The 24163-nt window shown below is 35.0% G+C and overlaps 1 protein-coding gene and 1 long non-coding RNA gene across 24 annotated transcripts in view; one reads left to right on the top strand and one right to left on the bottom strand.

The window, feature by feature from the left end:
* DLG2 (discs large MAGUK scaffold protein 2) overlaps positions 1–24163 on the top strand; it is a gene marked incomplete at its 3' end in the record, with an annotated part of 2081919 nt that overhangs the window by 1594949 nt on the left and 462807 nt on the right. For all 23 annotated transcript variants that reach the window (XM_079105558.1, XM_079105557.1, XM_079105560.1 and 20 more), the window contains 2 exons: positions 3949–4093; positions 6330–6468. In XM_079105558.1, the coding sequence (XP_078961684.1) occupies positions 3949–4093; positions 6330–6468 (284 nt within the window). The remainder of the gene's footprint in view (positions 1–3948; positions 4094–6329; positions 6469–24163) is intronic.
* The window catches only part of LOC306640916, a 43604-nt gene continuing 20685 nt past the window's right edge, over positions 1245–24163 (bottom strand). The window contains exons 2-3 of the long non-coding RNA XR_013757961.1: positions 12544–12622; positions 1245–1327 (exon numbers count right to left, since the gene is read on the bottom strand). This is a non-coding gene — a long non-coding RNA (uncharacterized lncRNA). The remainder of the gene's footprint in view (positions 1328–12543; positions 12623–24163) is intronic.

Genomic DNA, 24163 nt, shown 5'->3' with positions numbered 1-24163 from the left:
TTGTGAATTGAGCAGCTATGAACATTGATGTGGCTGTATCTCTGTAGTATGCTGATTTTAGATCCTTTGGGTATAGGCCAAGGAGTGGGATAGCTGGGTCAAATGGAGGGTCCATTCCAAGTTTTCTCAGGAATCTCCACACTGCTTTCCAGAGTGGCTGCACTAATTTGCAGCCCCACCAGCAATGTATGAGTGTACCTTTCTCCCCACATCCTCGCCAACACCTGTTGCTTGTATTTTTAAAATATATTCAAATTAATTACTTTTACATGTAAACTTGAAAGAAGTCCACATTCTTCTAAAAGGAGAAAGAGATGATATAAGCCCTAGATTTTGATAATCAGTACTTGAGGATCATCTAATTTTCATCTTTCAGGAGGCTTGTAAACAAACAGATGACTTTGCCATTTGGAGGCTGTGTGACCTCTTTGTTCTAGGTTAACTTCTTTAAGTATCAGGTTTTCTCATCACTAAAGTGGGCCTAATCATTAGTGTCTACCTCATATAGCTATAGGGCAGGTCAATTGTATGATTTATATTCAAATAAATGACATAGTGCTCCCCAAATACATGACATGAAAATGTTAAATAAATCTTAGCTCTGTTGTTTTTGTTATTTCTCTAGTGTTAAAGATTGTTATCATCTATTGTATTTCTCATACTTATAGTCCCTTCACATTCTCCCTCATTGCATGGATCTGTTCATCTATGCATTCATTCCACATTGTGTCCTATTGAATATGGGTTTCATGAGAGCAGGGTCCTTGTGTATCTGGAAGAAGAAGTATAGCTGAGTGGTTAAGAGTATGGTTTACTGAAACTTCTGACTTTGAATTCTGCCTCTACCACTTATTAGATCAATGACTTTTGGCAAGTTTCTCAACCTCTTGATGCTTCTGTCATCTGTAAAATGTAATTATATTATCTATTTCATAGTCTGTTTGTTTATGTTAGTATATGTAAAATTGGTTGGATTAGTGCCTGGCATTTAATACAGGCTGTATGAGTGATTGCTACCTTATGAATATCACTCTTATGGTTTACCACTGCATCTCTAATACCTGGAGCAATACCTTGCACATACTATTTATGCAGTAAACATTTGATCAATGAATAAACACATTCCAGATACTGGACATACAGAAATACTTGAGTGATATTACTTGTCTAGGAGAGAAATGTAAGAACTCACAGAGATGTTTATTACTGCTTCACAGAGAACTTATGGTCAGCATTCATAACTTACCGTATCTGATGACTGATCAGCAATCATCAGTTGAGTTCAACCCCCTTCCCTCCAATGCCAAGGTTCCTATCTTGGATTATACTGTCAAAGATTAACTGACACATAGAATTTATGTAGCAACATGAGGCAAAAATAAGTAAGTAATATAAAATATTGCTACTAGGTATTTTATGACTAAGGTGAAATTAGAATATGCACAGGATTCTCCCCTTCATCTGCAGTTTTGCTTTCTGTGAATTCAATTTCCTAAGTCAACCATAGTCCAAAAATATTAAATGGAAAAGTCTGGAAATGAGCAATTCATAAGTTTTAAAATGCATGCCATTCTGAAGAGTGTGATCAAATCTCTCACTATCATGGCCACATCTTAGCTGGCATATGAATCATCCCTTCATACAGCATTTTCAAACAGTATATGCTACATGTTTGTTAGGCACATAGTTTACCTATAAGTTATGAGATTGGCAATGTAGTATCACAGTGGTTGTGTTCACAAAACCCTTATTTTACTTAAGAATGACCCTCAACATTCAAAAGTAGTGATGATGATGATGATGATTACAGTATATTGGTATAATTGCCATATTTTAATACTTTTGATCTATTGCTGTTAATCTCTTACTATTCCTAATTTATAAATTAAACTTTATCATAATTATATATGCATAGGAGAAAATATAGTATCTATAGTATTCAATATTATCAACTAGTTCAGGTATTCACTGGGATGTTAAAACATACTCCCTTGGATAAGGGATAAGGATCCCAGAACAGGGATCCAATCCAATGTTCTGGGCACATTTATTTTAATTTTATGTCATTTCAGTAGAAAGTGACTAAATAATCACTCCATAGAAAAATGATAGCCAGATAAAGATAACGTATGTACTTAGGATACTTTTTGAATATATATTCTGATTTTCTCAAAGACTAGGTCTTTCTGGGGATATTACATTAATTTCAGAAAAATACTTCATATATCTGCTGTAATGTCACTTCCATGAAGCAAGAATTACCTGCATTCCAGGCTTCTCTGTGCAATAAAGAAAAGGTCATTGATGTTAAGACTAATGGCAATAGAATACATTGAACTTTCTCACCTGTGCAGTCCCGTGTTCTAACATTAGCACATTTTCCTTGAAAAATAGACTCATCTTAAATGACAGATAGGAAAGATTTTTAAAGTGAGTCAATACAATGCTGGGGAAGTTGTAGGGAAATGGGGGCCTCATATAGTGCTGGTATGAAGATAAACACATCCATCTTTCAAAGAGCACTTTTGGAAAAGTTGTCAAAAACCTTAATAATGTTCATACAATTTGGGCCAGCAAGTCCAAGTGTGTGATTTATCCCAAAGAAATCATTAACGTTGTATATAAATATAGAAAAAAGGGTTATTACAACATTATTTATAGTGGCAAAAAATTAGAATCAAGCTACACGTGTACCAGTAAGGGATTAGTTGAGTCAATATTATTGCCGTGCAATGCCGTACTCTCTGAAAAACAAACTCATGTTGTTGAATATCAATGTTATGGACAGTCACTCTAGATTTAAAACAAACAAAAAAGACAAGTTCCAAAGAAATGATTGTAATATGGTCACATTTACTTAAAGAAATATATCCAATTAGGGAGATGATGATTTTTGTTTTGTTTTGTCTTTTTTATTCAGTTTTTCAGTTAATGGGTTTAATTTTTTTAATCACAAAAACTATAACATAGTAAGAAATACATTTGGCCCTTTATTTCTTCTCTCCATGAATATGGTCCTGATTTTCATTATAATATGCCACGTCCTCATAGAGAAAAGCAGAGGCAATCTTGTTTTATAGCATGAATAACTGTACCTTATTTGTTTTGCTATGCTTAACCCACCTGTTGTGTCAAAGTATTACATAGATACTGAACTATTCATTGCATTTTTTAAAAATTTTGATTCACTGTACACAAATGGGGTACAACTTTCATTTCTCTGGTTGTACACGAAATAAAGTCACACCGTTTGTGTAATCATACATGTACATAGGGTAATGATGCTTGTCCCATTCTATTATTTTTCCTTCCCCCCACCCCCTCCTCACCCCTCATTTTCCTTTAAATTATCCATCCTTCCTCCATTCTTGCCTCCCCCCCACTCCCCATTATGTATCATCATCCACTTATCAGAGAAATCATTCGGCCTTTGGTTTTTAGGGATTGACTTATTTCATTTATCATGATATTTTCCAACTCCATCCATTTACCTGCAGATGCCATATTTTATTCTTCTTTATGATGGAATAATATTCCATTGTGTACTTTAATCCTTAAGATCATAATTTTGAGGCAGGTGTGGTAGCACATGCCTGTAATCCCAGTGATTCAGGAGACTGAGGCAGGAGGATCACAAGTTTTAGGCCAGCCTCAGCAACTTAGCAAGGCCATATGCAACATGGCAAGGCCCTGTCTCAAGATAAAAATAAAAAACGTCTGGGAATGTGGCTTATTGGGAAAGTATCCCTGGGTTCAATTCCCAGTACAACAACAACATCATCATCATCATCATCATCATCATCATCATCATCATCATCATCAGGATGTATCCCAATGATAAAGTTCACCTGGGTTCAATTCTCAGTATCAAATAATAATATCATAATTCCAGATACCTTCTCTTCAACTACCTAGGTTTAATTCTAATATTGATTTTCCCCCTCCCAGGTAAACAACTACAGTTTAGAAGAAGTGACACATGAAGAAGCAGTAGCAATATTGAAGAACACATCTGATGTAGTTTATCTAAAAGTTGGCAAACCCACCACCATTTATATGACTGATCCTTATGGTCCACCTGATATTACTCACTGTAAGTACCATGCTCAGTGTCCTCTTCAAATAGTATGCCAAGTGTACAAAACTGAAATTCTACAAAACCGTATTAAAAGTCCTCTGTTTCCACCATCACTGTTCTCTAGCTTCTGGAAATACATCAGAGAGAAAATTTTACACTTCATTCCCACATTGCTTTACAGGACCTCAGCTAGTGTTTGGAAGGTGGAACACCTTGATGAGCTGCCAGGTCCACCAGTGTGATTACATAGTGTAGGGGCAACACATTCCACAAGACTACTTCTCAAGCCCTGACGCATGATCATTCTAGGTCATAATATTCTCTCATCCTAATTCATATCTACATAGCAGCAGTATGGAGAAGAGGGCTAACAAAAAAGCAGAGAGAACTCTGTGCTTCTTCCCAAGGAAGGGAGATTTTGTGGTTGGATGGTGAAATCACAATCCTCAATCATCATCATAACTTTGCCTTTGCCTGAATTTGTTATATTGCAGGGAATCAAGAGAAAACAGTCATTGTGAGAGTAGAGGTGGGCTCGGGAAGGGGTTCCAAGGCAGCAACTGACCTCAGACACAGTGCTGGGGTCCTCACAAAATCCTCTGCTACAATAGCCCCATGTTTTCTCTCTCATTAATAGGTCAACAGGAACCTAATCTAAGGTTCTGTCTTTGGGGACTAAATTTAGGATCAATTCACTTTTTTTTTATGTAAATTTGATAGTTTTGTTTTCGTAAGTAAGCTTGCTTATGCCAAAATTTGGAGAGTTCATTTGTGACTCTAGAAAGTTGAAACGTCTTCAGGACCTGTCATTAATTAGGATTATAGTCTTAAGCAAGTTGTTAACTTAAGAAAAATTTAAGGGTTGAATTATTTTGTTACCTGCTCATTACATTAGCCATTACTTTTCTTAATTAAGATTCTGAAATGACTTGCCCCCAAATATATCTTTTATTTAAAAAGCAGGCAGTAAGCTGAGAACGGTCTTACCTTAGAGTAAGAAAGAATCTTAACTTTCAGAATTTTTTAAACTTTATAAATTAAAATAAATCAATCTATGAGCCATTTATGAAGGGCTTATAATAAGGTCAATGTCAAAGAGAGAAGGCAGGCTTTGAGAAAAATAAAACTAATCAATTCAAAAAATACATATTGAATAAATTAATATGTGCAAAATTCCTCATAAGGAAATATGTGGGATGCAGAAGAGATATAATCATGCCTTCCAGGAGCTGGGTTAGAAGGTAAGCTAATTCAGATACATAAATAGCTACAATATTTGGCTGAAGCAGAGGGGATATATATGCCATAGGAGAGGTAAAAATAAATATCCTTTGGGAACTCGAAGGAGGGAGATATATCATCTATCTTTGGAAGATTAGGAAAATCTTTAGGCTGAAGGTAGCATTTGAATTGTAACATGAAAAATGGTGAGATTTCTACATCTGATTTGGAGGAAGAGACGTAAACTGTAGATAGTTGGTACAGTGGAACAAAGGTACAGTTATGAGGAAGCACAGACTTTGAGGATAACATGATTTGTATAAGAGGGTATTGAAATGGATCAATTTTATAAGAATGATAGAGTTTGTACTATGTTCAATACAGTAGTGGACATGGGGAACCTTTAAGCAAGAGAGCAGCATGATTAGAACTGGATTTCAGATGGGATTACTGCATAATGTATAAGATGTATTTGAGGAGACAGTGATGGGCAGGAGACCCAGTCAGGAGGTATCCTCTCAGTTGCTCAGAAAGCAGATGAGTTAAGAAAGAGGAGTGTAAAAGAAAGGCCAGAGTTCATGGCCTTCCTGGGATGAGAATATAGCATTTAGGGGAGAAAGTCTTATATAAGAACTTATTCCTTATAAGCCTTTTGCTTTTGGTGATTATATATTAATTATGTGAAAAGAATGTGAGTTCTGCAATTAGAAACCTAACATTTTATTTCAATGGAAAATTAATCATCATTCTGAAAATATGTGTGCTGAATCTCTCCTCCAATTCTTCTCTTCACTTAATTATACTAATTGACATTACAATATAATGGTTATTACATCTTTCCAATCCTAAAGGTCACCATGCACTTGTATATATTAAATGCAAACAAACAGCAACTCCTCTCTCGGGGGACGAGAAAATCCATAGTACGTAGCAAAGCCTATTTTTAACACATCCTCTGAAGTATAGCATGGCACATTGAATCACCCACATAACAGATTTCATATCATTTCTTCCCCCCCCCTCCCCTTAGCTTATTCTCCACCAATGGAAAATCATCTACTCTCTGGCAACAATGGCACTTTAGAATACAAAACCTCCCTGCCGCCCATCTCTCCAGGAAGGTACTCGCCAATTCCAAAGCACATGCTTGTTGAAGATGACTACACCAGGTCAGATATGCTTGTGGGGTAACTGGGTTTGCTATCATTACCAGGAAGAAATCACATTTGCCTAACATGTGAACTGTTACTTTGGGGACTAACTGAAGCTTCTGAGTGCCATTCAATAAGCATAGTCTTCTCTCAAGTGCAAAGCTTCAAATACTTGTAAATATGTTTTATTGTTCTCTGGTAGGAAGCAAAACCACAATTGTAGTAATATGCACTTATCTATCACTTTGTGATTTCTTAAGACTCTCCATATCTGATTTCATTGAACTTTACAGGCATACTGGGCATATCGTAAGATAGGTATAAGTATTACTTAAGTAGGGAAGATAGTGCTGAGGTTCCAAAGGAGGGAAATTACATACCAGTATCGTTTACCCATTGGATTGACTGAGGTCAGATCTGAAACTCTGTTCATTTGACTCAAAATCCCACATGCTTGCACCAATAGCCACTTATAGTTCAATGGAATTTGGGAATTAATCAACCATCTCTCCGGTGCAATAGCTATAGGTTGAAAGGAAAGAAATGAAGTTTACTCCAAATGGTTTGAAATTAACATGCCCTGTTAATTCCAAATGGGAACAGGATTCTAAGAGCATGCAACTACATTATTAAGCTCCCAAATAAAGCCAAATGTATCCATCTGACATCCTCTGAAAAAGTTGAGTCTGGCAGTTCACAGAGACCAAAGTAGTTTAATGGTCACTGGAAATGAGTCTATAAATATTAAATGATCAGTAAATGAATGGATGGGTGAATGAATAATTAAAATGTATATTTCTTTTTATTTTATATGTTTTTGTTTCAAAGCAATATTTATGTAGTACATGTAGCAAAGGAATGAAAAGATAATTAAAAACAAAAATCTCCCTCAAACTTCCTCCAGAGGGACCTATCATGATGTATGCAATATGACAGCTTGTCATGAACCTCTCATATCTTCTCCATGCTCACACAAACACAAATAAATACATACTTAGCTGTGGTGGAGCGTGGCATTGATTTGGCAAAATAAATTCATATTTTGCACCTTGCTCTATAGTTGGACTTTCTCCTTGAATAATACTTTTACAAAAAAATGAGACTAAATATAGATATGTGTACTTTATTTCTAGTTTTTGTGTGTAAAAAATGAAAGAGATGGATTGTTTTGGTTTTCTCTCCTGCCTGTCTAATTGAAGCCAACAGCCTTTAAGAAAGTAAGGAGCCTTTCGGCTGGGAGATGCACGTTCTTTGGCCTTTCCGTTCTTTGGTATATCTTTTTAAATGATTAAGCATTTTCCATTTATTTTGCAATATCAGGTTTGCTGAAGTAGCTTGTTATATCTTTAGCCAAGGAATGAAATGTTTGGAAGCTGCAAATGTACATCTGTGGTGTAAATCAAATATAAACTTCTTCCTGTGCTGAAGTGTCTGATCTTTATGCTTTCAATTAAAATGAGGGCTGCAGCAAAGATAATCCTCATGGCTCTATAAAGAACTGTGTAAATAGAGACACCTTTATCCACTAAAGCAATGATCTATTTGCTTTTACCCTATCACTAATATTTGATATGTTTTTAATTTGAAAATGTCATTTTATCTTAGGCCCCATAATAAATTAACAATTATAAAAGCCTCTTCATAATCCGGGCACATGGCTAGCTGTTTGACCTACATGATCCATTTAATCCTCCCCAAAACAGAGAGAAAGGTTTTCATTCCTATGTTAGAGGACAGAAATTGAAGTGCAAAAAGTTTAAAGGAAACTGCTTATGGTCACAGAGTTAGTTTTTCAGTAGAACTGAGTTTCTCCAGCAATATTAAAATCCTGACTAAAAAGACACATTCTTATTTTCTCCCTAATTTCAAAGTGAAAATCAAATCATATAAAACTTTGCTTATCCCAGGAATCTGAGAGTTTTGGTGAGCTTCTAAAGAAAACTACAGCAGGCTTGAGACCTACCTCCATAGCTGGCTAACCATGTGGCCCTAGGGAAATCGCTTCACCACTGCAAGCCGTGGTTTCCTCATCTCTGCAAGGGAATAGCTGTTGAATCCATCTCAACAGGTTGTTGTAATAATTAAATGAGATAATAATAAATGCAAAGTACTTAGTAGCACATAAATACTCAATGACTATCATCTATTTACAGAAACTGTATTTAGTATTATTCCTAATCTACTTTGGATGTCACAAGGAATGTTCTGGAAAGAGAATCAATTTCTTCCTACAGTGACTATGCTCCAGTGTCTTACTATCTTCCCCTGGTTCCTCTTCTGTTCCCCTGCAGGACAGTCTTAACTAATAACTCTCCATAACATCTTCTTAATAATTGGTACCTGGCTTATGAAGTAAATCATGTCAGTTCACACACATATGCTCCCCCCACTATTCCCACCATTACTGGTATCTTCTCATATGTACCCTGTGCTCTAGGCATTTCCATGGGATTCAGAGGTATTTTCTCTGAAACAGATCCATTGCCTCATTCATTATATTAATTGAATATTGCCTACTAGACTGGTTTTTTTAGGGGGAAGGTACCATGGATTGAATTCAAGGGTACTGGACACTGAGCCACACCCTCATCCCTATTTTGTACTTTATTTAGAGACAGGGTCTCACTGAGTTGCTTAGCACCTCACATGTGCTGAAGCTGGCTTTCAATTCTCGATCTTCCTGCCTTAGCCTCCCAAGCCACTGGGATTACAGTTGTATGCCACCATGCCTGGCTAGATTGTTGAGATTACACTAGAAATGCAAAATTGATTAAGAAGTCAATTCTAATAACTACTACATTTGGAGGAAATATGTACAAATCAGTGAATTTCCCAATGCCTATTCCCTAATTATGCAAACTCTACTCATGCAGAAAGTTTTCCACAAATCAATTTATTAATTGTTTCAAAATCTTGAGGTTATAGTTTCTGGTGCTAAAATGTTCTTTCTTTTGTAAAAGAATCATGCTAGTCAAAAGTAGTTACTTATTATGTCCTTACCTAGAAAATGATAGTTGACAACTTTATGTCACTCCTCTTTTTAAATGTCAAAGGTCGGAAGAATAAGAGACCCAGAATAGACAAAGCAATCCTTAGCAGGAAGTGCGAAGCAGCAGGGGCTATCACAATACCAGACCGTCAACTATACTACAGATCAATAGTAACAAAAACGGCATGATATTGGCTCCAAAATAGACAGGTAGACCAATGGTACAGAATAGAGGACACAGAGACAAACCCACATAAATACAGTCACCTCATACTACACAAAGGTCCAAAAACATACAATGGAGAAAAGATAGCCTCTTCAACAAATGGTGCTGGGAAAACTGGAAATCCATATGCAGCAAAATGAAACTAAACCCTATCTCTCACCCTGCACAAAAAACAACTCAAAATGGATCAAGGACATAGGAATTATACCAGAGACCCTGCACCTAATAGAAGAAAAAGTAGGTCCAAATATTCATCATGTTGACTTAGGACCAGACTTGCTTAACAAGATTCCCAAAGCACAAGAAATAAAAGCAGGAATCAATAAATGGGATAGATTAAAACTAAAAAGCTTTTTCTCAGCAGAGGAAACAGTCAACAATGTGAAGAGAGATCCTACAGAGCAGACAAAAATCTTTGCCACATGCACTTCAGATAGAGCACTAATCTCCAGAATTTATAAAGAACTCAAAAAACTTTATACCAAGAATATAAATAATCCAATCAATAAATGGACTAAGGAAATGAGCATACACTTCACAGAAGAAGATCTACAAACAATCAACAGATATATGAAAAATGTTCAACATCTCTAGTAATAAGAGAAATGCAAATGAAAACTACTCTAAGATTCCATCTCACCCCAATTAGAATGGCTATTATCAATACAAGCAACAATAGGTTTTGGCGAGGATGTGGGGAAAAAGGTACACTCATACACTGCTGGTGGGATTGCACATTGGTGCAATCTCTCTGGAAAGCAGTATAGAGATTCCTTAGAAAACTCAGAATGGAACCACCATTTGACCCAGCTATCCCACTCCTTGGCCTATAACCAAAAGACTTAAAATCAGCACACTACAGTGACGCTGAGAAAAAACTTTTCAGTTTTAATGTTTATAGAAGCTCAATTCACAATAGCTAGATTGTGGAACCAACCTAGATGCCCTTCAACAGATGAATGGATAAAGAAACTGTGGTATATACACACAATGGAATATTATTCATCCATAAAGAAGAATAATATTATGGCATTTGCAGGTAAATGGATGGAGTAGGAGAATATCATGCTAAGTGAGATCAGCCAATCCCCAAAACCAAAGGCCGAATGTTTTCTCTGATAAGTAGTTCATGATATATGACAGGGGGCAGGGAGACATGGGGTAAGGCAAAAATGGAGCAAGGATAGATTGTACAGAGGAAAGCGAGGGGTGATGTGGGGGCAGGGGGCAGGAAAGATAATAGAATGAGACAAACATCATTATCCTATGTACGTGTATGATTATACAAACAGCGTGACTCTACTTCATGTACAACCAGAGAAATGAAAGTTGTACCCCATTATGTACAATGAATCAAAAAATAATTTAAAACATTAAATTAAAAAATAAATAAATAAATGTCATAGGTCTTTTGGATAAAATTAAAAATCTGGGAAATACTAACAGAAACAAACTAGATTACTTCTATGAAATGCTTTCATGTAGCCATAGTTGAGTTCCCTAACATCACAAGAAGCATGTAGGAAATATTTATAAATGAGTTTGAATTTAACATGGAAGGTACAGGAAAAGCCTATGGGATCAAAGGAAATTTTAAAGAAGAAATGACTCAAGTCTGAACTTGGAAATATATAGGTATTGGTCAGAGTTAAGAGATTAGGAAGGGTATTTATACTAGGGAAATAGTTTGTTCAAATAGTCTCTCTCTTTCTCTCTCTCTCTCTCTCTCTCTCTCTCTCTATATATATATATATATATATATATGTATACACACACACATATATACATGCATTTATGTATATATATATAAATCATCCTATATTGTCTATATGATGTTCTTATTCTTGATTTTTACTGATAACAAAAATTCTTAAAGAGATTAAGAAATTGCCTCATATCATACAACAGATAGAATCAAAATTTGAATTTTGGTCTGTCTTTGAAGGTCTCATCCTCACATTCCCACCCCCCATTTTATATAGCCTCTTTTCATGGAGAAATGGTGGATAAGGAGAACTGGGTTTGTCAACCCATCTCTACTTCTTACTTCCTACATCACTGAAAAAATCAATCTCTTCAAGTCTTGGTTTTCTCATCTGTAGATTTGGGAAAGATCTTCTCATTTCCTCAGGGAATTATAAGGTTTTAATATGATAATATGTGTGAATATGTTTTGCAATTTTCAAGAGGCTACATAAATTTATTGTTATCCTAAGGTCATGTAGTAGCTTATGTTTGAGGTATACTTTGTATTTTACTAAAATAATAAATCAAGTAATGAATCTCTAATAATGGGACCTGAGCCAGAAGAAAAACATTTCTATGAAACAAGAACTTTCCAACATTCCAGAAAATCACATCAAATGGGAAATCTTTTATTGCACTAACTCATATCTTGGTCTGTTTTAAGTATTTCTCTATTTCCCTGACTTACAGTCACTTATCTTTTCCTTTTGGTACTGGGGGTGGAACATAGCCAGGGCCTTGAATGTCAGGCAAGTGTTCTACCACTGAGCTATATCCCCAGAGCTTTTGTTATGGATGTATACTAAGATTGTTTAGTTTTTTCCACTGACATAGAGAAAGGAAACACAAATTTTAAAATCTTGAAGAAAATTATCTTTTAGGGTCCCAAATAAGTCCCTATAAATGAGTATTCCTAGTGATATTGATACCTAGTTTTTATCTTTTGGAAAACAATAATGCCAAGGTAGCTTTTGGCTCAGAAACTGTAGACTTATCAGAGTTGGAAGAACCATAAATAAACATGGAGTCTAATCTTCTTCCATTTGATGGGCAAAGATCTCAAGGCCCAGAATGATTTGTAAGTTTTCCCTAGGCCCATACTTATAAACAGTGACAGATTCATATTTAGTACCTGCATTGAACACCGAGTCCAGTCCTTTTCTGTTTCTCTGAAATGATGTTTATTGTATATCTTGTGTTATTCTTTTGGTCTGGGAAAAGAAAGTAACAATTACAAAAAAAAAAAAAAAAAAACAGAATCAATCAAGACTCACCTGTGAATAATATCCACTTTATATATTACCTACAACTGTAGATTCTACTTCTACATGGCCAGTTCTTCCCTGGTGCTCAGAAAAAATGCAAGCCACACTTCCTCACCATGTGGCTAAATAGTCTTAGGATACCCATGCAAACTATTAATACTAAAATGGAAATGGAAAGCAAAAAGAGGATGAAAAGTAAAACTACTCTTTCAAGATGCGGGCACTTAATTTGTCAAGTTCTGAATGTAGTAAAGGTCATTGTGAAAACCAGGACCTAAATACAGCGATAAGAGACATAATCCCAATCTTAGAAACCAGTGTTAGATACCTAGCCCTAAACTTAATATAGCCAGGATTCTTGCTGATTGTCTCCACATAGTGTTCCCTCACACAGTTTGGTTGATCCAAAAGCATAATACAAAATCTTAATAAAGTTTTCTTGTCTATAGAAACTTCCAAGGACAACTCCAAATTATAACTCAATCCTCACCAGTTTGACTACATTGTTTACTTAGTAGATATGATCCCATCAGGGTAGAGTTCACCTCCACTCTGATCTCCCTGAAAAACAGAACACTAGCTGACTCCATCCGATGTATAGTAAAGCTGTCTTTTCTCTTTCATTGACTCATTCCTTTATTTATTCAAATGGATCTTCACTTCTACTATGTGTCAAGCACAGCTATTAACAACAAATCATAATGATGAACAAACAAGATCCCTGTCCTCTCAGAATTTACATTTAAGGATGTTTAATAAGTGATATGTAGATAAATGCATTAAGTTTGGACAGCCTAAGTGCTGTATAGAAAACAAAGTAAGATCTTGTGATAGGCAGAGAGAACGTGAGGTAGGATATGCTGGGAGTATCTCTCTGAGGAATTGGCATTTGAATGTCGACATGAATAAAAAGAAGAAAATGGTGATGTGAAGTTCAGAGAAAATAAACATTCCAAGAAGAAGGAATAGTAAGGACAAGTCACTGAGTTGCAGGGATAAATGTAATGTGTTCCAGGAACATAGAGAAGCCCATCTTGGCTATAAAAAGATAGCTAACAGAAATGTAGAAAATTAAGTTGGATAATGAGACAGAAATCAAATGATATAGGATTTTGTAGGTAATGATGAAGTATAGATTTAATCTTAAGTGTACTGAGAATCCATTAAAGGGTACTAACCAGGAACATTAAATGATCTAATTTATATTTAAAAAAAAAAAAATACTCTCGCTGCTGTGTGGAGAAATGGAAGTGCCACTGAAGAAATGAGGGAAGAAATTATGGCAGCTGTAACAGGGAGGGGCGTAACCGAGGGAGAACAGAGCAGAGGAGGGGTCTGAGCTGTGTTGAGCAGCACAGCATGCCCATGTCCTAGGTGAAGAGCAGCCTGCTTTACTCAGGCTATCGTACTGCTTACAACTGCTGTGTTCTTCATCACCCATAAAGTTACCTTTCAGGAACAACACAAATATTTTCCAGTTTTTTTTTTTCAAGAATTTGCCTTTTTTTTTTTTTTTTTTTTTTTGGTGTTTAACTTTAACACCAAAATTAGAACTGAACTGAACAGTGAATTAGAACTGGTTAGAGGCACTCTTTCTCAAATGTTTCTACCCAAATACCTTCAGGTCCTGGAAAATGAATTTATTCTTTTTAGGTTCAGGAGAAGAACATGGGGAACTTTCTGTCCAGAAAATATACAAAATTTTGTGTTTTCTCATAAAAGCTTGGAGAATATCTTTCCTTTTTTTTCAATGAAAAACTGCTTTGATTAGCAACTAAATTACTTTTATCCAAGATCTTAATGGAAAATAGGTCCTGGCAAATGCCATAAACACCAAGGTACATATGAGTACCCAAGTTTCAGAAGCCCTGAGTTTATTAATTACCAATTTTGTTTTACAGAAACAGTCCCCTAATAATGGCACAAGATTCATGCTGTCCATGAGAAATAAGCTCTCAAAGAATCACACAAGACTTTCTGTCACACTAAAGTGTGGTCATCTCCTAGTCTCTCTCTCTCTCTTTTTTATGTTATACTTAGTGATTTAAAACCATTTTTGGATGAACTGGACAATCCTTCTTACATAGTAAAGACCTCTTTTCCCACACACTTTCAACCAGGTGTAGTGGAAAAGAGCTGCAGGTAACCTAAGCAAACAACTGGTCCTGTGTAGAATTGATCAGGAAAGCAGAGTATTGGGTGCCTGGGTCCTGGAGGTACCCTGCTCCTTGACCACTTTCTAACAGGCTGATCTTGGACAAGTTGTGTAACTGCCCTTTGCCTCAATTTTCTCATTTATAAAAGGAGCAGAATAATACTTTACACTTATAGGTTTATTGTGACAATAAACTGTGCTGATACATGTGAAGTGCTTGGAGACAAGTCAGAACTTGAAAAGTATTAGCTATTATTAATACTGTTAAAAACAAGGACTTTAAGATGAACAGTTCCACAAATAAACCTTCTTGGCAACATTTTCCAATTATTTATTGAAATGTAGTAAAAAACATTATGTAGCTGCTGAAACATGTTATAATCTACATTATACTAATTCTCAACTAATTTATCGTGTAAAACATATAAGAACATTTTATTACAGAAAGCCATATAGTCTGAATATTTTATTGAAATTCTTTATTTCTATCACCTCAGTGCATATCTAGTACCACCTGAAATGAAAATCTAATCTAGGATTCAGTGGAACCAATTACGGTATAAACCAGTCCATAAGACTGATCTCTGGCTAAAGAAGATCATTTGTTGATTTTGCCCTTAGTTTACTCTCCATAGTAATTCTTGTTAACTAACATCACATAAATTTTCCTTTCAAAAATTCTGCAAAACATGACATCAGGCTCCTCATGGTCTTTATAAAGTTCATTATAAAACTTAACCAAATTAAGCATTCATAAACACATGTCTCAGAGCTATCTGCTTTGCTGAGTGCTGCGTGCCTGATTTCTCTAATATGGAGCCTGGTAGTATAAAGTCTCCTCTGAAGCAAAGTATCATAATGGGAAGGAGGAGTAGTGCAAAATTGTGAGACAGATGGAGGATAGACCATCAAGTGAAAGCCTCAAGGAGGTTTTTCTTTATTGATGATGGTTCCACATAACCATTTAGGTTTACTTACATAAGCCATGAAACATAATTGATAGAGCTAGCCTGTTAGAAGTAGAGAGAGTATGTTAATGGGGAAGTTGTCAAATCTTAATTAAAGAGGGATATCCAAATATGTAATGGAAATAGGTTAAGCTGTTGTTTGCTGTCAGGGAAATGAATTTAATGTTAGCAAAATTGAAACAGTAATGGGAATTTTAAGATTGTCTTTATAGATATTTATCATTCTGTATCATGAATTAACCAGATATAAACATGCAACACTATGCCTATAATTTTATGGAAGATGGTTATTGCACATCTATAGCTATTGTTGCAATAGATTTAAAACGTGAGTTATTGAATCAATGCTACATTACTTCTAATAGAATGAATTTGTCCTTGGCCTTCTAGAATGACTGATGCAAAACAAAACAAAACAAAACAAAAAAGAATTCATGATGACAGTGAAGGATTTTGGTGAGACAAATATAGAAGCAATCAACCCCTGGTTAAACCCTGTCCCTTATCAATAATACAAAATGCAGCTTATTTCTGGCCCTTGTGGGCATGAACTGAAACAGGGTATATACTGTGATTCAAGGAAAGTAGAAAGTCTCTTCCTCTAGGAGTTTGCTTTCACATCTGTATACCACTAAAGTAATAAACTGAGAGAAGATAAGAAAACAGTTGTTTTCTAATTGTCCACATGCAGATGTGTACTTTGACAATTATCTATGACAACATTGTAATCCCTGAGTGACTTCTTGCCATCTTCTGTATTATTAGCTGCTGTGAGTGAGATTGCTATTAATTTCCAATTAATATTAATGTTTACCCTAACAAAATATGAGAAAACCGGGGACTGCAATCATTCCATTTCAAAGACTTACATTCTTACTATATTATAGACTTTAAAATTTCATAGGTTTTGGGTTATATCATTCACTTTTTGCTTCTAGGTAATTTCATTAATATAGATAATGGAACAAACTGTTTCTGAGTAAAAAACATTTTTAAAATATTGCCTTCATATATTTTTCCCAGACATCCATTTCAATCTTTATCTCTTTCTTTTTACTACCTATAAATCTACCTTGTAAACCCTCTTTGATTGTTTCTTTCCAATGTTGTGCTTTTATCTTATTATTTTCCTAATTATAAAATAATATGTAGAAAAATTATAAAATGAACAAAATATAAACAAAAAATTAATCAAAATAAGTACCCCCACCAAAGAAGGATAATCATCACTAATACTTGGTGAATTTTCTTTGAGTTTTTTCTAGATCTGCACACTTATTTATAATATTTGAACCAAATTATTACAGTGGGGTTGAGCCTTTTGTTTTTTTAAACCTTAGTAACATATCTTGAGAATTTTCTTACATCCTTAGTCTCCAAACATATTTTAGTAGCTATATAATGATCTATTATATATAGATGAACCATAATTTACTTAGCTGTGTTCGCTTTGTTGATCATTTAGATTTTCTAAGGTTTTTTTATTATTATTATTCAAGGTAATTCTTGTATGTTCTATCCGATCCTGTTTCTTAATTATATGTTTCTTAGAGATGAATGCCCAGAACCCCAGTGCCTAATCAGTGCATTTAATATGTCCAGAAGCAAACCATTGAGGGTTGCCCTCTCCTCCCTTTCATACTAAATGAGACCTCTGTCCACTAGCTCAGGTCACAGTCCCAGGGTCAGCCGTCCATCTCATTTTCCTTTCACATCACATTCCAAATCCACCAGGAGATTCTGTAGGCTTTTACAACACATCCACAAGTGCTTGCTTCTCCACTACCAGCGCAGGAGTCCAAGTCACATCACTTGTCACTTGATTATTGCAATAGTCTTCCACAGTTTTCTTGTTTCTAAATTTGCCACTCATGCCACACCATACATTACTTTTTTAAAATAGTGAATCAGATCATGTCGCCAGATTGTAAAATCTAAAGTCCTTCCTTATAAGACACCATGATCTGGCTCCAGCTGACCACTTTGCCTTCCTTGCCCACCATTCCCTTTGTTACTGCTCAGCTTCCTTGTTTCCTGACCACAGCAGGGATGCTTTTCTTTAGAAAGTTTGCACTTGCCATTCCCTATGCTTGTAGCAGAGGAGGTACCTAGAATATATGTAATAATCTGTACATATTTGTGTACCGATTATAATGAAATTATATGAACATTTGCACAACTCTTGGTATTCCTGATAGATGGGTTTATGGAATTTTTTTGACTGAGTTTTTCCTCCCATCAGTCATATATGAAAATAGTCTTCTACTTTTAATATTCCATCTCATTTAAATTCTTACTTAATTCTTTTGTGTTTAATTCTGATTTTTCTCCTTTTCTCTCCATTTCTATTCATTCATTTTATTAATCTTTCATTTCATCCATCCATACAGTATTTCATCTTCCATCTTTTGATTTACTCAACAAATACTTCCCAGTGTTTGGTATCCTCAGGGAGACAGGGAAGTAGACAGTATCAGATGAATAAACCAAGAATATAGTATAGGTGATACATTCTGTATTGGGGTCAATACCAAAAACTATCAGGAGTTTGGAAAAGGTGTCTAAACAGCCTATTGGATCAGGGGTAGTCTTTTAGAGGGGTGACTGAGATTAGAAAGAACAATAAGAATTAGCCAGTAAAACTGACTTCTTGTGACAGTTTCAACTGGGCCCAGGAGGAAAGGGGAGTCTGCAGTGCAAGTCATACACAAGGATACTTAGAGGTTCTTTACATTCTCCTCTGGCCCCAGCCACAGACTTGTATTTTTCACAAACATTATTCAGGATCAGAATATCCTGAGTTTGTGTACATATTATTTAAATACTTTGTAGAATTTGTAAGAATCATGATATTAATAAGAACTAATATTTGTATAATACTTTACATTCTATAAGGTCTTTATATTTTAATTTGGATAATAATTCCAGTGAGCAGTTATAATTATCCCCTTTGTGTTACATACAAGGTAATGCTAACTAAGCCAAGACTCACTCAACTATTAAATGATGAAAACTACAAGAGATTAGACATCATGTGCAATGTACTGGGCATATGGAATTATAAGAGATAAGTAGATTAGGCCAGATATCTGGGGAGTAGTCTCTATAGTTTATAAAAATCATGATAATATACCTTGATTTTTCTTCAAGGTCCATTATTAAAGGTCCTATCCATAATCCTATGTAGCTTCTTCTACTTCCAGAGTTTCCAGTCAGATGTTTACTTCTTTGGAGGAAGCAAGATTAATAGAAGGAGGCAGCATGACTTTGGGAACTGGGTGGACTGAAGCTCTGCAGTCAATGGGGAAATGGGGAGATGTTGGTCAACAGGTATAAGTTCATTTATATGGTATCAAAAAGTGCTACAGATCTAATGTACAGTTTGGTGACTTTAGTTAGTAATACTATGCTCTATTCTTGAAATTTGGTAAAACTTAAAAGACCGCAGCAAATGACTGTATGATCTCAGGCTGTATAATCCTTCTGCTGTTTCATCTGTAATGAAAGAAAATAATAGCTCATAGGATGATGTTGAAAAGAATAGAGATACAATAAGGAAAGCAAGTAATTGCTACTCAACATTTGTTAAAGTGCTTCCTCCTTTCCTTATAGGGGAAACAATATTTATCTTTTATTATTGATAATTTAAAAAGACATTTATCCAAGAAGAGGGAAAGGTGGAGAGAATGGGGGATAGATCATTAGGTCTAAAACCCATTTGTGGAATTATCACAAACAATATATTTCTTAAATCTTAAATAACACAGAGAAGGAGGACAATATTTTGTGATACTCATTTGATGCCTGATTTTTCATATATTAGCACATTTAGTCTGCAGTCTTGGCTTACTTGATTTGAAAGTGTTTTTCAACCCATTAAAGAAAAAGAATGTTTTATTCTGTCTTCTAAACTATTCCTTGTCAACATTGAGAACATGTGGGCAACAGTATTAGAAAAAAATGTGAAAACACATTTTGAGCTAATGTTAATAATTGTTATTATTTGTTGAATTTCCACTATGTGCAATCTATGCTAAGCATTTTTCACAAAATATCTCATTTAGTCTTTAAGGTAAATATTGTTATTTCCATTTTTGCCTGAGGAAGCAGAAGCAAGATTTTAATAACAATAATGATAAGTACTTATGTAGTGTTACTATGTATTAGACAGTCTTTATATAGAAACTCATTAACTGTTTATCAACCTATGAGATAAATCCTATTTTTATCCACATTGTACAGATTTTTACAGATGAAAAGCTGAGGCAGAGAACTGTTAAGTACCTGCCCACGTAACCAGTAGTTAGCAAAGCTGGAGTCTGAACACAGCTGCTCAGGCTCCATAAACCACATCCTTAACCATGATTTAAAGGTCATGTACTTGGTACCTAGCAGAATTAAAGTTCAAACTGACTCCAGAGTCTGACTCTTTTCCGTGTATCACTCAGGTAGCATTGTTAACTTTAAATTTTAAAAAATTTTCTCTATTCTACAAGTTTTGTTGTTGTTGTTTAATCCAGAAAGGTGTAACTTAAGTTCTCTGTGGTTGCCTCCTCCTGAAAACCCTTGAACCTGGTCAGGGGAAGCAAGCAGCTTTGGCGCAGTGCCAAGTCAGGGTCATTCCAGAATGATCACCACTCTGGCTTTTACACAAGACCTCCTATGGCTGCTTTAATGAACATTTTACTGAAAGAACTTAACAGTAGCTGTGAATGTATTTCTCTGTGTGTCAACATTTAAATATCAACTCTCAGATTTTTTTTTTTAAATTGGGTTGACCTTGAAGTGCAACTATGTGAGTTTTTTCTTATGTAGACTGCTCCCTAATAGAAATGTTGTCAACTGATCCATTGGAGCCTGATATTTTGTTTTATGTCTTGTTTTGCTCTCATCTTTTAAAAATCTCATTTACCATCTTTGGACAGGAGATGAAGGCAAAATGAAACAGCTGAAGATTTCAAAGTCAATTATGTGAGCCCTGGCTCTGAATTTTTAATAGTATTAATAACCCCTTTTTGCTATCTAGTACTGCACAGATAGATACTTTTCTATTTCTCATTTTAATTCCTATGACACCATACAATGGAGAGAGAAATGTTATGTCTGTTTTATAGATGGGGAATCCAAGATGGCATACAGTGTATGATTTCCCCTACAACAATTAGAAAGTAAGTGGTAAATTTAGAACCTGGAATCTAGAAACAGAAGAGCATCTTGGTTAAGAGCATAGATTTTAGGGTTAAGTAAAAATATCCTTTGGATTCACTACTTACTAGCTATTTGCACTGAAATGAGTTATATAACTTCTCTGTGCCTCAGCTTCCCCATGCATACCAATACCATGAGTTAGTATTAGGATTAAATGAGTTAATCCATGTAAACGGATCTGTCTCAAAATGAGCTAGATTGAGTGTAGCCATTCTTCTCATTATTATTATTAGCCTTTACTAGTAATAACACACACTGGTGATCCTTACTGACTGCAGCTGTGATGATAGCAAAGTTGGTTGGGGGTGGAAGCGTAAGGTCAAAAAGTGGGTGCAGGGGAACTGAGTTTCCAGCTGGCCTAAAAAAAACACAGATTTATACTATACCTTTGACTTTAGGTTTTGTGACTTTATATAGACTTAGTGACATTTCAATGTCTTTTTAAAATGTATATTGATACTAATTCTGAAGAATCTATTGAAAACTAGGCCTAATTATCAGTTATATAAAAATAAAATTCTATGTATGAAGTAAATTGGTTTTCATTTACAAAACTATAAAATTAAACTTCTAGAATGTTAAGCAAGCACAAATACATGCCTTCCCCAAATATGTAGGTGTATTATGCAGACATCATAACATTTTTAAATAAATGCAGAGTTTATTTTGAATATCTTCATGCAAAGCATAGAAATTAAGTTCATGCATATCAACACATCTGTATGTAATGGTGCTTTCCAATTTCCAAGAGTAGAAGTATTAATTCATTGCATACTATTAGATTAGGCCATGTGTGGCCATGTTTGGACAATATTTTACATATATTCAAAACCATATAATGCTGAGAGTAGCTCGAATGAGCTTGTGCTTAATTTAAATTTGTGAGAACAAAGTAAGAGAAACAACTGAGTAAAGAAACAATTTGCAGAATGGGAGGATATCTTTGCCAGCTATAAAGAACTCAAAAAAGTCAACACTGAAAACCCCTATCAACAAATGGGTAAATGAACCAATCAGATACTTTTCAAAAGAAACACAAATTCCAATAAATGTATGAAAAAAAACTGTTCAGCATCTCTAGCCATAAGGGAAATGCAAATTAAAACTACACTGAGTTTCTATCTCACCCCAATCAGAAAGGCAATCATCAAGAATACAAATAACAATAAATGCTGGCAAAGGATGGGGGGAAGGAACCACTATACCTTTAGTGAGAACATAAATTACTATAGCTACTGTATAAATCAGTATGAATAATAGAACTACTATATGACCCAACTGTACCTCTCCTTGCTCTATAACCAAAGGAATTAAAATTGGTGCAGTATAAGATACCTGCATGTCCATGTTTATTTCAGCATAATTCATAATAGCCAAGGTATAGAATCATTCTAGCTGCCCATCAACAGTTGATGGGCAAAACTATGTCATTTGTAAGAAAATGATGGAACTAGAGATCATCATATTAAGTGAAATAAGTCAGACTCAGAAAGATAGTTTCATATGTTTTCTCTCATGGGGAATCTAGAAAACAAATGGAAATGATATGAAAGTAGAAGGGTGACTTAGAGAAGAGAAAGGAGATTAGAAGTAGAGGGTAGAAAATGGTAAGGGGGATTATTGAGGGGTAGAAATGACCGAAGAATTTTATATTCACATATGAATATGCTGAAATGAAACCCATTATTTGCTAATCAAAAATAATAGATAAATAAATTTGTGAAAACAAATTCAGGAGAGCTATATAGTAGTTGCAGCTAAGTATAGAGCTAATGGTGAAAATGTGATCTACCTGGTGAAAGCAAAGTAGAACCATCCCCAGAATGCAGAATGACTGACTTCTGCAGTTAGAGAATACATATATAAATACACACATGGAGAGAAGAAAAGACACACAGTATATAATCACTGATGAAACAGTGAAAGATGCTATTTTATACCTTTCCTTTTAAAAGAAAATTAATATTTACAAATATTAACATTTATCAGCTGAATATTTTCAAGTCAAAAAATTTAGTGCAATTATTTGTATTCTATAGTATGGAAAGAGTTACTGCAACAAAAAAAAAAAATTGACTATTTCACACCTTCCTCAAAAAGAACAGGTTTATTATCTAAATTTATAGTTCTCAACTCAGACACTAAACAGGCACATACGAAACCTTTTTAAACACAGTCTCCCTAGGCAAGCAGATCTATCAAATCTGGATGTCTGAGGTGGGAGCTGGGACACTAGCATTAGATATAGAAGAAAAAAAATCCTCCACAGATGATTCTGATATATGAGGCTAGGTTTGGCAACCATGGTCTGAAGTTTACTACTTCATTGACTTTAGAACATCATATTACCAAAAGTAAAAGAAGAAGTAGCACATTAGCAGAAAACAGGTATTTCTCTTGTAGGATAAATTTTCACAGACAGTGGATGACTAAACCAAAGACAGTATTAGTGGTTAATATTGCTCCTGAGCAACAGTTATGAAAAACAGAATTCATCCAGTGGTGTTCAAGTTTTGTAATTCAAATTGCTAGCTATTTAAAAACAGCAGTAGCACTATGCAGTTTACTCTATAAATACATATTTTTAAAAATAAAACATTGTTTTCTTTAAATCAAATTATATATTAAAAGATAGGATCTATCCTTTTTGCCTCTCCTCTCAGGTTCTCTCTGAGCATTAATCCTTTAGGGACTTAAATTTTTGAAGAATAAAAACTTGGAAGAGAAAAGTCTTGGGGGAAATTCTACTTTCTCTCCTGCATCACAAATCTCCAACAAAGCAAGAGATCAATGCAAAGATCTTGTTGTTTGCTTTAAACTTGAGGGGGAAAAAAGCAAATTCAATTCACATAGTAATCTCAATAAATTATCCTGTTCCCCTTCCCTGTTTTCATTGCTTGAGAAAGGGCATCTTAAGTACCTAGCTCCACTGCATTTCCCCTCAAAACAATTTTTTATAAAGGAATCTTAGGTACTTTTATTTCTTTAAACACACAGCTATCAACTGAGACTCAGATGACTCTGTGGCTAAGTGCATAGGAGAGTTATCGCATGGACCTACCAGACATACCAAGGGCAGCAAAATGGAGGCTGTGGGGAGAGGGATGGAGGATTCTAACCCAACTTTCTTCTCCATATGTGGCTACCACCTAGCTG

This window comes from Sciurus vulgaris, assembly GCF_902686455.1.
Source record: "Sciurus vulgaris genome assembly, chromosome: 11".
In the NCBI taxonomy this organism is placed as follows: Eukaryota; Metazoa; Chordata; class Mammalia; order Rodentia; family Sciuridae; genus Sciurus; species Sciurus vulgaris.
The sequence above is the reverse complement of the archived record's forward strand: the minus strand, read 5'-3'. Positions and strand labels throughout refer to the sequence as shown.